Here is a 15,477-nt window from a genome sequence, read left to right on the forward strand (position 1 = left end):
AAAGTCGCTTAGATCAATTCGCCTTTCAACCATCGTATGCTTTTTTATTTATTTTGATTATAAGAGGAACATATCAGCTATTCTCGAAGTCTAGGTAACTAAGGTTATTTACGACTTGGTCCTAATATAATTAATCAGTTCGTAAATTCCATAATTCCATAAATAAATGAGAAATATGTCTATTTTTGTTACGTATATGGCAATGTCCTTAATTGTATTATTTGTGGTTTAATTAAAAGGAATATAAATCTTAATTCCATGTACCTATTTAGTGATTAGGAAATTACGAGAAATATGTATTTATAAATACATAATATACTTAACATAGGCTATATAATTAGAAATAATTAGTTATGTATCACACAACAACTTAGTATTTATTTTATTATATTAATTTATGTATTTTATAAATATATTTAATATTTATTACGTCACTATACAGACATACAGATAATAGGCCCACATAAAATAAGTATAAATAGGATTATATCGTATTCTATATATTTACCTGTTTACGCTGTAGAGCCTACCTACCTAATGCAATAAAATATGGACTATCGAATAGAAATAAATAGGTATATTGCCGAACAAGGGGTCTCGGGTTCGATTCCCGGGTCGGGCAAAGAATTACTGGGTTTTTTTTCGGATTTTCGAAAATTTCTTGGTAGTATCACGGAGTCTGGAACTGTGTCCAGGATGTGGCAATAGGCTCACCCCCTATTACATGGGACTTTAACACAAATGGTGAAAAGTGGGTGTACATTGTATTGTGGCATTACGTGCCGTAATATGCACCTCTCCCTACCTCTTCGGGGATAAAAGGCGTGACGTTGTGTGTGTGTATATTTACAAAAAATAAAAACATAACATTCAGACCCTGTGTAGAACAAATGGTGAAAAATTGGTGTACATTGTACAGTGACATTACGCACCGCAATGTACCTCTCTCTGCCTACCTCATCGGGGAAAAAATGCGTGATGATGCGACGTTAAGATTTTTTTTGACAGTTAGTTAAAAAATAGATAAGATCCTGTGACCAAACTTTGAAGGCACATAATTAAGGAAGAAAGCTAACCGAAATATTCTTAATACTTACATGTTTTATTAAAACTAACGAAACCGCTTGTAAAATCTCAAAAAAGGGGAAATAAGAAAAATGTATGGTTATCGAGTGTTTTTTTTTTTATATCGTCACGCCTTTAGTCCCCGAAGGGTTAGGCAGAGGTGCACATTATGGCACATAATGCCAATGTACACCCACATTTCACAATTTTATGTTGTAAGACCCATGTAATAGGGGGTGAGCCTATTGCCATATACCGGGCACATCCATTCCAGACTCCGTGCTACCACTGAGAAATTTCCGAAAAACCGAAAAGAGCCCAGTGATACTTCGCCCGACCCGGGAATCGAACCCGAGACCCCTTGCCTTGGTTATCAAGAGTAGTGTACTTAATATCAGATCGAAACGTAGTCAGGAAGGAGGTAAACATTCAATTACTAAAGTTGAACCGAACAAACAAACGGGGCAAGCTAAATAAAACCGTATAAAATTATAGACATGAGAGCTTCCTGATTAGTTCATCATGTATTAATTTTAGGTAATTTTATCCTCTTGCTTTGATTATGCATTACGTGTCGTAATGAGCACCTTTGCCTACCCCTTCGGGGCTAAAAGGCGTGACGTTGCATTGCGTTGCGTTGCTTTGATTATTAATCATACCTTAATATGCTTAGGCGAGGCGAAAGGGGGTGTCAGACTCTTACTGACTAAAAACCACCCCGTTCCTACTTCTGCTTTTCGAGTCGGAGCCCCGGTAACCCGCTAGGCAGTCCGCAGAATCACCTGACAGGTTCACTTTAACAATAAATTTGAACTGTCAAAAGTCATCGCATAAGAGTTGGGACACCACCTGATCGGAAATCTCAAATGACGCCTGAAAGAGGATAAAAGAGGAGAGTTATAAATACCACTTACTTAATATCTACAATGAAGCCAACCAATAAAAATGTGAACTAATTCATATTATATACGTTAAGTACAATATATATGAAGCGCCGTTTAAAATCAGGTGTTTCTTAGCGCCGATCCACAGTCCACTTGCGACATCCGCGCGGAACGACCGCCACGATACGTCCATAATATTTTACCGCGCGAATTCGAATTTAGAAATAAAAAAGTGACGTTTAATATTTGTTTATAATTTTTTTTGAGCAATTTAAATTTTTATTCTGTGATTTTTTTTTGGGTTGAACAAAATGGGTAGCTAATTTCCTTTTGGCAAAAGTTTTTTAATTCGTTTTGAACTAGTGTTTTGAGGACTTTAGAAAGAAGATTTTTGCATTTTCTTGGTCTCTTAGGCTGTGTTAGTATTAAGTTGTCGTCATGGCTTACACGTGAGTATTTTTTTCTGTATTTTTAATTTATAATCTTGAATCCAGTCTAACTGGAATAACGTACTACAACTTTGTAATTGACGTTTGTCGTGCATTGAATCTTGATGACCATAATCGTTTTAGTCCTTTCTTGCTCTTTTTAATTTCTTGTCTAAGAATAAATATTCGATGCCCATATCTCTGAAAATAAAAGATATAAAATATCTTACTGCCGTTCTCAGAGACGTTTATTGATAACTTAAACTATTCCTTAGTAACGATTTTGTTCCGAAAACAATTGCTAAGGACTGGGTTAAGTAACCATTAAATGTCTCTTTAGGCCATAATGAGTACTTTCTGCGATTTTGAAAAGTTGTATTTGTTACTTACTTTATGAAATGTTCAGTTTTATATCTATGCATGAATCTCAATGCAATTATTGTGTCATATTGCAATTGGGTTTTTCAAAGCCTCGTATCATTACGTATCAAAATTTAAAGATATATTATCTCATTATTTATCAAAAAACAAAATTTAAGTACCTATAAAGGAATTTAAAGTCGTCATTATAATTACCTAGGTAACAATGAAAATATTTATTTCGCGATAAATTACACAAATAGGTTATAAAATAAATCGAATCATGACTCATGACGATAAAATAAGAAAAATGCGAATCGAATCACATGATATTTCATGTTAATTTTCCATAGTAGCGGAATCTTAAGTTTTTGCAAAGGTCTTCCATATTTTAGATATTTTAATGGATTTTTAATATCTTTTGGGTACGACATAATCCTAGCCTTAATACGATGTTTACGAACGATTATTTAATCATCATCATCACAATTAGTTTTGGGTGCTATCCGACAGTTCTGTTTAAAATAAAACGTAGACCGAAAAGCGGACCAGATTAATTCCTGTTTTTGATACATTATTATTTAAATGCAATTCCTGCTTTGGTTGTTAGTAATAATCAAGTTTAGGTTTCTTATGTTGCAGAAATGGAATATAAATGTCAGTAAAATATATCTTAATAAGTATATGTTAATAAAAATAATAAAAAAAGACGATTAAACGAGAAAATAATGTTACAACTTTACCGCATTCTTGCTTGAGTTCGCGAGATCAAATTAGAAAAAGAAGTTTTTATTTGCGTTTTGACAATATATTTATGAATAATTTATTACGATAATAGATATGTCAGCTTCTATTTAAGGAAATGTTTGCTAACAAATGCTAACAGAAGAATATATGAATAAATACCTTGAAAAAAAAACAGTTATGTACTACTAACTGCTGTTAACTGTTCGTTATAATCAAAGCCGCCAGATTGATATAGATAGTGTGTTATTAATGCGATATCTTCAACAAGGTAATACTGTAATGTTTACTATCGGGAGACATACTAAAATCACGGTTTACTTAAAAATATTTTGAGAAAATGCTAATTTGTTAGTTAGGCTTACATGGGACTTTAACACATATGGTAAAAAATGGGTTTACGTTGTATAGCGGGATTACGTGCCGTAATATGTAGCTCTGCCTACCCCTTCTGGGATAAAAGGCGTGATGTTGCTCTACTAATTTCGAGTCACATAGGGACTCTCAAACATGAGCAGCGTACGCAGAAGCGGCGATGTTGCGCAGCTTACTCAAATAATTCATAATTTTAAGACAGGTCAAAATTACCATTAGATATGAAATAAATAAATGTTTTCGTTACACATTTTAGGAGTCCTTATTTTACATTTCTTTTCAGCCTATTCTTAAACTAAAATAAATATTATTTATTCAGTTATAAAATTAGATATTAATATTGTATTAGGTCAAACTTCTTATAATGAGTATAAGAGGTGTCCTCACAAGTTTTTTATAGTTTTTTAACTGTTAAACGAATTATCATGACAATAGGTGTTTATGAGGCATTTGAAGTGACCTGCCTTGGTTTTATGCTAAATATGATATATATTTTGACGCCATACTAGGTTGTTTTAGAAATGAATAAATATTAACCATTTTATTTACATAATTATGTTTGCTTACTTATATCATATTGAAAATGCTTTGACGTTCAAAAGTGCCTTACTGGTCTATTTGAAATTTAAATAATTTTGACTTTGAATTTGATTTAATCGACTTATAAAAAAGGAGGTTCTCAGTTTGATCTGTATGTTTGTGCGCGATTATCTCGCGTTTGGCTGAACCGATTGTGATGCGGTTTTCACCATAGTATTTTTCATACTTAGACGGTTTTAGGGATATTGCTCGAATTAAAAAAATACACTTTAACTTTTGAAGGCGGTTATTATTATTTTTATCTTAGGAATCTATTAGTCTTTCCAGGTCTTTTATTCTTAAGTCATTTAAGTCTTTTTATTTTAAAGTAGACGTTTTTAAATACTTACTTTTAGTATTTCTACTACAACCATCTAGAATGCACAATTATCTGGTAAACACATACACTAGATGTAAATCAGCCATAGTACGGTCTCACCGTCGTCACAGCGCTAAATATTCAAACCTAGTGTTGAAATCTTTACGAAAACCGCATACAAATGGGTTTATAGAAGTAATAGTATTAGCAAAACTGTTACTATTTCACTAGAAGAGGTTATTAACCGTTTCCCTTCAATGGTTTTAACAACTAGTACATATGATAAGGGTCTGAGAGCTTAGTTCGAGTTTGTTTTACGTTCAACGAGATTGAAACGCGTTCGGTGTTATGATTGGTTGGTTCCTTCGTACGGACCAATCAGTAACGCACTCTCGTTTCGATTTCGTTCAACGTAAAGCAAACTTGTACTAAGGGTACTGATTGGTTGGTATATTCGAGCCTGCCAATCAGAGCCCCGAACGCGCTTTCGTTTCGATTACATTAAACGTAAAGCAAACTTATACTAAGGGTACTGATTTTCCTACTCCAATGAATGAGAGGACTAAACGCGGTAACGTTTCGATCTCGTTAAACGTATAACAAACTCGTACTAGGCCTTTAGATAATCTGCATTTTCTTCGAGACCTTATTGGCTTCGCTGACCTATTTCAATTCTAATGTAGACATTTGTGAGAGTTAAACAAACGATAGCAGATATAAAGTCTATGGTTTTGTTTTAAAAATGTCTATACAATGTTTCTTGGTTGGGTTGGTAGGTACCTATAGAGCTGGTAAAAATAGGGCTTATAAACTCAGTCCTTAGCAATTGTTTTCGGGACAAAATCGTTACTAAGGAATAATTTAAGTTATCATTAAATGTCTCTGCGGTAGTTAATCTTATATTACATACTATGATTAAGATTAATTCATGCTCAATGAATGAATCTTCAATGAAACATATAAATAACATTACAAAAGGACCTTTATTTGATAAACGTCAATGAATCGAATAATCTCAACTTCAAGATTTATTATTGACAGTTAACGATGTTTTGACAGATAAGCTTTTTAATTACAGATTAAAAATAAAATCTCTATGGCGCCAATATAAGTATACTTACTCTGTTTTTTTACCAGCCAGCATTTATTCTAAAACAGATAACGTAAATTGGTCCAGACTAATAAAATACGCAAGTTATGTGCGGCTTAATCGATTTGACAGCTAAATAGCATCGATTAAACTGACAAACGGTCTGATTTGAATGTTAAGAGGCTTTGTTGTTAACGGGCTATTGACATTTACGAACGCTAATGAAAAAAAAGTTAAAATCTATTTGAGTAACTCGATAAAGTATTTATTCTGACTTTGTGTCCGTAATTATGTCATTGTGGTCAGAAATAGGCAATCTTGGTTGTCATTTTTTATTGATCTTATCAAATATGAAGTCAACATGTGTCAGTTACACTTAAGTAGGTACAATTATCATCTATTCTTGCCTAAGGCGTATACGTAGTAAGATTTTCCTTGTATCAGAATGCGGTTAAAATTGTTCTTTGGTGTACAAATACGTCAGAAGAATAGCAAATTAACTCAACAAAACTTATTTGTGTTTAAAAATTATCTTCTCTTTTGTTTATCTTATTCACAATTTTACGCGGGAATTTCTGACAGGCATCTGACAGTTCATTTTTTTATACACCATAAACAAAAATATAGACCAGAATTGAAATATAGGAGAAAAAATCGTAACTTTTAAAGATACTATTACGGTTAGAGCATGGTGTGTAAAACCACTAAACTAGTAAAATAATAATTTTACTATTGTTTATGTTTATATTATAAGAGATTCGGAGAAGTAATACGCGAAAATGTTATTGTTATAAAGAAAAAGCATTATCTATAACATTTTTGTTTACATTTTTTCACGTCTAATTCAATGTAGCGATGAAAAATCTGTTCGCAAATTATTATAATCGTAAGTGGGTGTCTATTTGAAATAGTTTACGTAAAATTATTTATTGATTCTTCTCATACTCACAGTGAGAAGTATTCAAGTCTTTTGAAGTTTGGAAGTTTTTGTTAAAACGAGGTCATGGCTGAAGAAGTATTTACTTTACCCTTGTATTGTTTTGTTTTGATACAGATGCTATAAATAATTAAATGCGGTAACTGAATATAGGTTTGTGGGCTAGTTAGCGTTTATTTATTATGATAGACATCGCTACGGCTAAATTAATTGGCAGTGGCATACACTTTAAATGTTTTTATTGCAGTTGTTAGTAAAAAATAAATCCCTCAGAGAGGCGTAGTGTAGATCGATTTGGCGTTGTACATAAATTATTACTCCTACAAAGTGTTTAATGACAGGATATTTTAATTATATCCGTTTAACTTTTATTGATTACTATCTATAGGTGAATAAATGCTACATTATTACTAAAACATTTTTAAACTTTCGATAATAGTTGATTAAATATAAATATGGAAGATAAAATACTGTTTTAAATCAATAAACACCACGAAATGGACTTCACTAACTTTAAATATCAATATCCATACAAAAACAGGTTTGCAACCTCCATCGATGTCAAAAAGAAAGAGTATTTAAAAAAGCAACATGAATGACATTATAAAAAAAGAATGACGGTTTGAAATTGGAAGGATAAGGATATGAAAAAATAAATGTGAACAGTGAAAGTCCTGTGGAACCGGATTGGCAAAGGTATCGAACCATACATCCTACTTTAAAGATTTGGATTTTAATAACTCTTTACGTAAAATGTAAATACTGAATGGCTATTTAAAATAAAGAGGAAAGAATTTTATTTTAAGCTATCCGTTAACACGTAATAAACACAACACAATAATATTTTGGGTAAACGAATAAAGTTGCTGAAAGAATCTGTCTATTTGTAATGATCTCAGAAACTACTGAACGGATTTTTATACAATTTACGAATAGAGAGAAGATGTACGTGAAATTCGTTAATGTTAGAGTACTGCAGGTGGAATGCTGTAATTAAATGTTTCATTACATTGTAACATGAGAGATAATAATGTTTCAAATTGAAGTTTGTAATATTTCAAGATAAACATTATTATCTAATTTGCTAACTGAATACCTCCTTTAGTTTTGCTTCAAAGTAAATAATTATACAGGAATTCTAATTCTTCACTTACCGCCGCACTCAGAGTCATTTAATGGTTTCTTATCCCAGTATTTAGCAATCGTGTTCCGAACAAAATCGTTACTAAGGAATAGATTAAGTAATCACTATATGTCTCTGAGTACGGCCGTTAGCGTCTTATTTATCGTCTGTGGTTGTAATATATCTTGGCATCCATTAAAAAAATAACGAAGTGATTATCCATTTGTGCATTTTACATTTTATATTCAGCTACAAACTATAAAATGTTTAATTCTTTTTCGGAAACGACTCAATCTTTGTTGCTATAAAACTTTACGAATTTGTAGACAGATAATAAATTATTTAAACCGGTTGGTACACAGCTCTTGAATTGTGCTTAAGTTGGCAGTACTGAGAAACCAAATCGGGGTGTCGTGTCGTAAACATGGTATAGTCAATTGTTAATAAAATTTATTTCGAAAATAACATCCCATTTATGTTATGCATAAATCTAAAATCCATTAGAAAAACTGGGCTGCAACCCAGTTGTATTAAATAGGTAGATAGGTACAATAAATTTCAATCCATCCGTTACCTAAAATATTTTTACAATCTATTCAAACTACTTTTTTTTTAAATAGCGTTCTAATTTTGTGCAACAGACAATCGTAAATCATTGTTCGATATTTAAATTTTAGTTTTTTAATCGGTCAAGTGTGCGATTGGCGGTTGAATGAATTTGGCTGCATTCCCAATTATCGGATTACGAGTATTATGTCAAGCAAATAATTTATTGTTTGTGTTGTAGCAACCAGTAGCAACCTTGTAGACTTTATTCTGAATGAATATTAAAAATAAATAAACTATTTAATCATTATTAAACGCCGATTATTTTTAATTCAATCTCAGTTGCAATGACATTTAACAATGTTAGCAAATAAAAAAGAACTTAAGTGGAAGAATAGTAATCTAGAATCTCCTGAAAAGGATGTTTTCAATCCCAATATAAAGTTCCCGACAAGGTTTTAAAGGGATACATTAATGGTTTTGTATCTTTCAAGTAAATTGGTTCCGTCAATACGTCTGGGAATTTGTGTTTAGATAATGCTTTAATCATGAACTAAGCCGACAACGTATGCGTGACAAAACGCAGGACATATTTTAATCCAAACAATCAAATATTAAATCATTTTTCACGGCACAGATTATCTATTAGACATACTATTCCATACCATAAACTATAATAAAGTAAAGGCGCCGCACACAGGCGTGTTACTATCGGTCGATAATATCGCATGCGTTATTCTAATAGTACGTCTCGATTTCTTGCACACAGCTGCGATTTTATCGTGCGATATTTCTTACGAGAGAGCGCTTTATTGTCGCAGGAGTGTGTACGGTTGTTTGCATCCTGATACAAAACATTCGAGACTCTCCATATCGGAATATCGCAGGACGGAGAAACGCAACGTCCTACTTCTTGCGGCGTTATTATCGCAGCAGTGTGTAACTACATGACCGTCCTAATACAAAATGTACTGAAAACAGATATCGCAATAACGCATGCGATATTATCGCCCGATAATAATGCGCCTGTGTGGGGGAGCCTTAATAGATGCTTTTTGTCCTCTAGTTACGAACAACAAAGACCGTTCTTTTTTTAAACAAAAAGCAATATTTTTATTACAATTTCACGGTTCTAGAATGCCGAGTTTAAATTTAAATTCGTTTGTTTTGTTTTATTTATTTTTGTTTCAAGTTTTTTGCTGTCATGGCCGCTCTGCTCTGATGTCATTTTTTGAATACAATGCTTTTAGGTGCCTATTACAACATCGGTTTATTTATTTAATTCCGCTAATGTGTTGTTTTTATTATAATAATGTTACATTATCCGTAAATTGAAATTAATATAACACTCGCTATTGTTAAAGACCATTTTATTTTAGGTAATCAATGGGATAGTTGACAAGGAAAGATAAAATTAAAAATCTATTTTTATTTAGTCCGTTAGTTAGTTAATAAAACAAATCCTATTGACACATTCAGTTACAGGTTTAACTCAATGTATTAACACTTATTTTTTATTTTGTCATATTATAAGCCAACTTTAGGTTTAGGAGTCGGAGCTAGCTACGTCACGGTACTCGATAAAATATAGTAAATCGTGACGTCACACGATATTTCAAATCAATATATCATCGAAAGTATTTGATTCCGTAAGAAAAGAAAAAATACGTGTCTAATGTTTTGAATTATTCCGATACACCAGACAGACATTGAATATAAATTAGGAAACTATCCTATTCATATCTAGTAAGTATGTAAACATTTATTTTAATATCGAATAAACATTTAAATACTGAATGAGAATTCACCTTTCCGTTAGATAAGACAACACATGTTAATAGCATGTATACAAAAATATAAAAAAACAAAGAAAAATGTATGCAACGCTTTTTTATTAACAATCACAGTTATCTATATTTTATAGGTAAATCTAAATAAAAAATACAAGGTCCCAATCACGTATACATGGAGATTAGTAAACGAATTCCTATCAGGTGACTGTTGGACAACATTCGTAATACCGATTACATCAATCTTGATGTGTCATGGAAGAATCAATGTCACTACGTCAACATAATTATTAATTTGCATATTTTTTCCTTCCCAAATAACTTAGAAATATGAGTAGTATGAGTAAGCACATCTGTGTTTACATTTACTAAGCATAAGATGCCTAGGTACTTAGGTATTAACAGTTATGTTATAAAACAAAATGGTTTTGGAATTTTATTTCCCAAAGTAGCAGAGGCATTAAACATAGATGTCGTGGTGGCCCGCTTCTCGTGCATTGACAAGTACCAATGTGACTTTTTCCGAGTTATATGTATGTACTTTCTAAGATTATTTAGATACCACTGACAAACGGTGAAGGAAAACATCGTGAGGAAATCTAGGCTTATAATCTCTAATTGTAAGTTTGAAATCGCCAAACTGTATTGAGCAATCGTGTTTTTGAAATCTTTTTTTAACGATAAATGATAAATGATAAATGATATTTATTTCTGTAAATAGGTCATAAAATAACACTTTTACACGTCAATATTTCAAATAGCTAGATGAGGCCGTCATTTCCTATCTGACTACTCTGAGAAGAAATGCCGAAACAAACTCAGAGGTCACAGTCTCTTTTAAAGTCCAGACAATGAAATAGAGGATAATGTGAGAGAACCGTGCAAGTTGGTTCTGTAGTGGTCTTTAGAGGAAAGAACCACAACAGTATGAGCAGACCTGTTCAGATGGCCGTACGCATGTGTCAGTTTACAATCAGCTCAGCTAACGGCTGTTACTGAATGATCCGACGAACAATACCAACCAAAAGAACATTTGGGTAGGTCTCGTAAATGCTCACACTGTCAGAATATAATTAACTAAAAGTGAAATAACTAAGCAAACTCTCACACGGTACCATTTTAATAAAAACATTTAGGTATCGTCTAAATACCTAAGATAAACGATTATGTATTTGTGTTCACTATTAAAATACAGTATTTTCAAAACCTGTTCTATCCTCAGTAAGTAGCAATGTACTCATAAATCAGCATCAGGTGTCAGAGCATATAAGTAGAGAGCTCAGACTAAGCTTCAAGTGGCTAAGTGGCACTTCAAGCACCCACTGCACCCAGTACTAATGCGTTGGTCCTTTAAATCATTGAAGAGAAGCAATGCATGAAATGCTAAGTACAAAGACCTTATTGATGGTAATTTTAAATTACTTAAGTCTTTAAGACTTAAATAATTGATGGACCTACTTTAATCCTTAATGTGAATCCTTGTGTTTTATACCATCATCATCAGCCTATGAGTGGCCACTGCTGAGTAAAGGCTTTTTCTTACACGGAGAAGGTTTGAGCATTCATCACCACGCTTGCTTGATGGTGATTTCAAACTTACAATTAGAAATTAGGGTTCCTTACGATGTTTTTCCTTAATCGTTTGTCAGTGGTGTCTAAATAATCTTAGAAAGTAGATATAACTCGGGAAAAAGTCACATTGGTACTTGCCGTTGGTAGGTGTCCAACCTTACCCTGTTGCATGAGATACGGACATATTAAACCTCCGGGCCACCACGACATTTATGTGTTTCATATGTTTGAATGACGTCACTAAATGTATCGTGTTTTCTCAATTTCCCGTTTTCTTATACAGAATTTCAAACGTTTGTTTAATAAATACCGATATAATTGCTTAGGTATTTTATTTCAACCGTTACATAGTAAGCAACCTGTTTGAAAACATTATTAAATACTTCTACGTAAGCGTACTTCATCGTCGACCAAATCATCGCTTCCCCCATCTGTTTTTTTTTTTTGAGGGGGAAAAATATTCCAATGACTTCATTTTCCTTAAGCGAGGCGAGAGGGAGTGTCTGACTCTTACTGACTAAGAACCACCCCGTTCTTTCTCCTGCTTTTCAAGCCGGAGCCCCGGTAAACCCGCTAGTTAGCCGCAGCTACGTGAGCCTATTAGCAATAAAAAAAAAACATTATTGACACGATGCTCTGAAGAAATTTTGTTTATTATGAAAAAATATATAAAAAAATACCATCACTATAAAGTTGCAATCGTAAAACTGTTACAGACAGATCATAATCAAGATGGCGAATTATATATTTTTAAACTCCCTTCGAAAATACTTTACGATCGAGTTCACTTTTACTTAACCCCAAAACGGTTTTTTCGCTATATTTAACGTCAAAAAACCGGACTTAAATGATCAGGCGCCGTCGCGGATTAACGGGTTAGCGCATGCGTGATAATGTTGGCGCCAAAAGAATGGTGTCGGCCATTTTATAGTGTTGACAGATAATTAATTATGATCTGTGGAAGGCTTATTATGTTTAAAATTAAATGCACTTGATGTACAATTTTTTAAACAAGTTTACTTATCGCTTTTAGGGATTCGAAATTTTTAAAGATTTATTTTATTGGCAGAAAAGTGGGGTAAACCAGAAAACCTGCCTGAAAGGCATAGTTACATTAAAACTGTTGTTTTTTTACAACGCTTGCGTTGTGTAAGTGACGTTACCGGAGGCCCAATTCCCCCTTCCCAATCTTCCCAATCCCCGATTCCCGGACAACAACCCTTTAAATTCCTAACCCTCAAAAAGCCGGCAACGCACTTGTAACGCCTCTGGTGTTTCATGTTTCCATGGGCGGCGTCGATTGCTTACCATCCGGTGATAAGTCTGCTCGTTTACGTGTTGCATAAAAAAATCCTATCTGTAATTGTATAACAGTTCTTTCTAGATTGCTATGGAAACAAACACAGATTTAAGTACACAAATTGGCTGAAACTAGTTCATGACGATGGAATGCCAAGGTTGATTGCAGCAATTAGCGCTTCTCGCGTTACCGCCCGTTATCTAAGACATAAACATACCATGGAGGATCAAGCAGAGACCAAATGTCAACAGTCTGAAGACATGTTGTTTTTTTTAATAGACCATTTTTTTGTGTAGGGAAAATCATCCAATGACTTCTCTTGCCTTGGGCGAGGCGAGAGGGAGTGTCAGGCTCTTACTGACTAAAAACCACCCCGTTCCTACTAATGCTTTTCGAACCGCAGTCACGGTAACCCCGCTAGGTAGTCCCCAGCTCCGGTTTAATAGACTATAGACTGTTTATAAATGTTACATTACTGCCGCACTCAGAGACATTTAATGATTACTTAAACTATTCCGTAGCAACGATTTTGTTCTGAAAACAATAGGTAAGGATTGGGTTAAGTATAACCATTAAATGACTTAGTACGGCAGTTAGTGTTTTGTTGCGGTTGCTTAAGAGAAAATATTGTCATGGTAATTAGCTTCTATAATATTTTTTTTAAATTAACTAAAAATTAAGTTTTTCGTCAATGTACATTAATGGAGAAAAGCTCTACTAGTTTCGAGTCACATAGGACTCTTCATCATTCGTAGGTTTAAATGTATGTAGTACGATAGTTATTATAAAAACGTTTTTTGTTTTATTTTAAGGAAATATTAATAGTTAATAACTGTAATTGGTTATGAAAATTGAAATAGGTCGCCAATAAAATAATAATGATTTTAAAGTTTAACACAAAGTTTTTTTGTCCTTTTGAAAGCGTGTTACAGTGTTGCAAGGCGACAAAACGTGCGTGTCGAATGTGACGTGTAAATATTTTGTTCGGTTCAAGTTATGGTAGAGCCACAATTGTAAACGAGCAGATGGATCACCTGATGGTAAGCAATCGCCGCCGCCCATGAACATCCGAGTGAGTCCAAGTGCGTTGCCGGCCTTTTAGTGGTAAGGAATTTATAGGTTGTTGGGGAATTCGTAAAATCGGGAAGGGGGGTAATTGGGCATGCAAAGATGTATGGCAATAGGCTCGTTCTCAATTACATAGGATTCTTAACATCCTACTGCAATTGTATATATTTATTTTTCCACACTTAGTAAAGCTGTCTATTTATTTACTTGTATATTTATATTCTGTGCCACCAATAGTGTGTATGCGGCCTAAACAAAACGTATTGTTTAGTCTACATGCCGATGTCGTTGACAACAATGATTTATTGCACTACTTGCGAATGACACCTCTTAATTTAAAGAACTAACCACAAAGCAGCCGTCACTTAAACGATAATAGACCTTAAACCCTTTTAATTAAAATCCATATTGGGTTAAATGTGGCCTTATATGTGGTTTCCACTCAACAATAGACCTTAAAACGTTTTAATTTAAATCCATATTAGGTTAAATGTGGCCTACTCTGAAGTTTTTAGTCGAAAATGGACCTTAAAAGTTTGAAACAAAGTTCACATTAGGTACTATGGTTTATTAGAGTATTTAGTTTCAAATTAGTATAAACAGGACGTCTTAATTGGGTCGGCTATGATTATAAATATTTGGCAGTGGGAAGCTGAGATATTGTAATTAAGATGCCCTTGGTAATATTGCTACAATAAGCCTATAGAAAGAATGAAGTCATTTGATATAAGCAAATTTATATATTCTATTTATTTTTACTAATATACATACAAAGCTGAAGAGTTTATTTGTTCGATCGCACTAATCGGAATTTAGCGGAGGCCTAATTCCCCCCTTCCCAATCTTCCTAATCCCCGATTCCCCAACAACCCTAAAATTACGCCTCTGGTGTTTCAAGTGTCCATTGGCGGCGGCGATTACTTACCATCAGGTGATATATGTTCCATAAAAATATAATAAAATAAAGCTCCGGAACAAATTGAATAATATTGTGTTGGATAGTATTAATATTGTGTTGGATAGTATTAAGGCGCTGCAGTCAATAGCCAAGCCGTAGTTAGTTATTATTAAAGTACTATTTTTTCTTTGTTGTGTGATTGTTAATTGCAACCGAAATACGGAAGTTTCTAAATTTTATTAATACCGATTTACTTTACTGAACAAACCCTTCATCTTTTCACCCATCATTATTATTTTAATAAAACGTTCCTTGAACCGTGACTCCATACAAAATCACTTGAAACCCGAAGCACCACCACATTGCATCTTCAATCACAACTGCTATCAATTTTAATCA

General features: G+C 33.4%; 1 protein-coding gene across 1 annotated transcript in view; it reads left to right on the forward strand.

Annotated features, from left to right (window-relative positions):
* Positions 1–2,063: 2,063 nt before the first annotated feature.
* LOC118277207 (uncharacterized peptidase C1-like protein F26E4.3) overlaps positions 2,064–15,477 on the forward strand; it is a 72,480-nt gene continuing 59,066 nt past the window's right edge. Inside the window, exon 1 of the mRNA XM_050696549.1 lies at positions 2,064–2,398. Coding sequence (XP_050552506.1) covers positions 2,388–2,398 — 11 coding nt within the window. The 5' untranslated portion in view covers positions 2,064–2,387. The remainder of the gene's footprint in view (positions 2,399–15,477) is intronic.

The sequence above is a fragment of the Spodoptera frugiperda genome, chromosome 10, assembly GCF_023101765.2.
Source record: "Spodoptera frugiperda isolate SF20-4 chromosome 10, AGI-APGP_CSIRO_Sfru_2.0, whole genome shotgun sequence".
Classification (NCBI taxonomy): Eukaryota; Metazoa; Arthropoda; class Insecta; order Lepidoptera; family Noctuidae; genus Spodoptera; species Spodoptera frugiperda.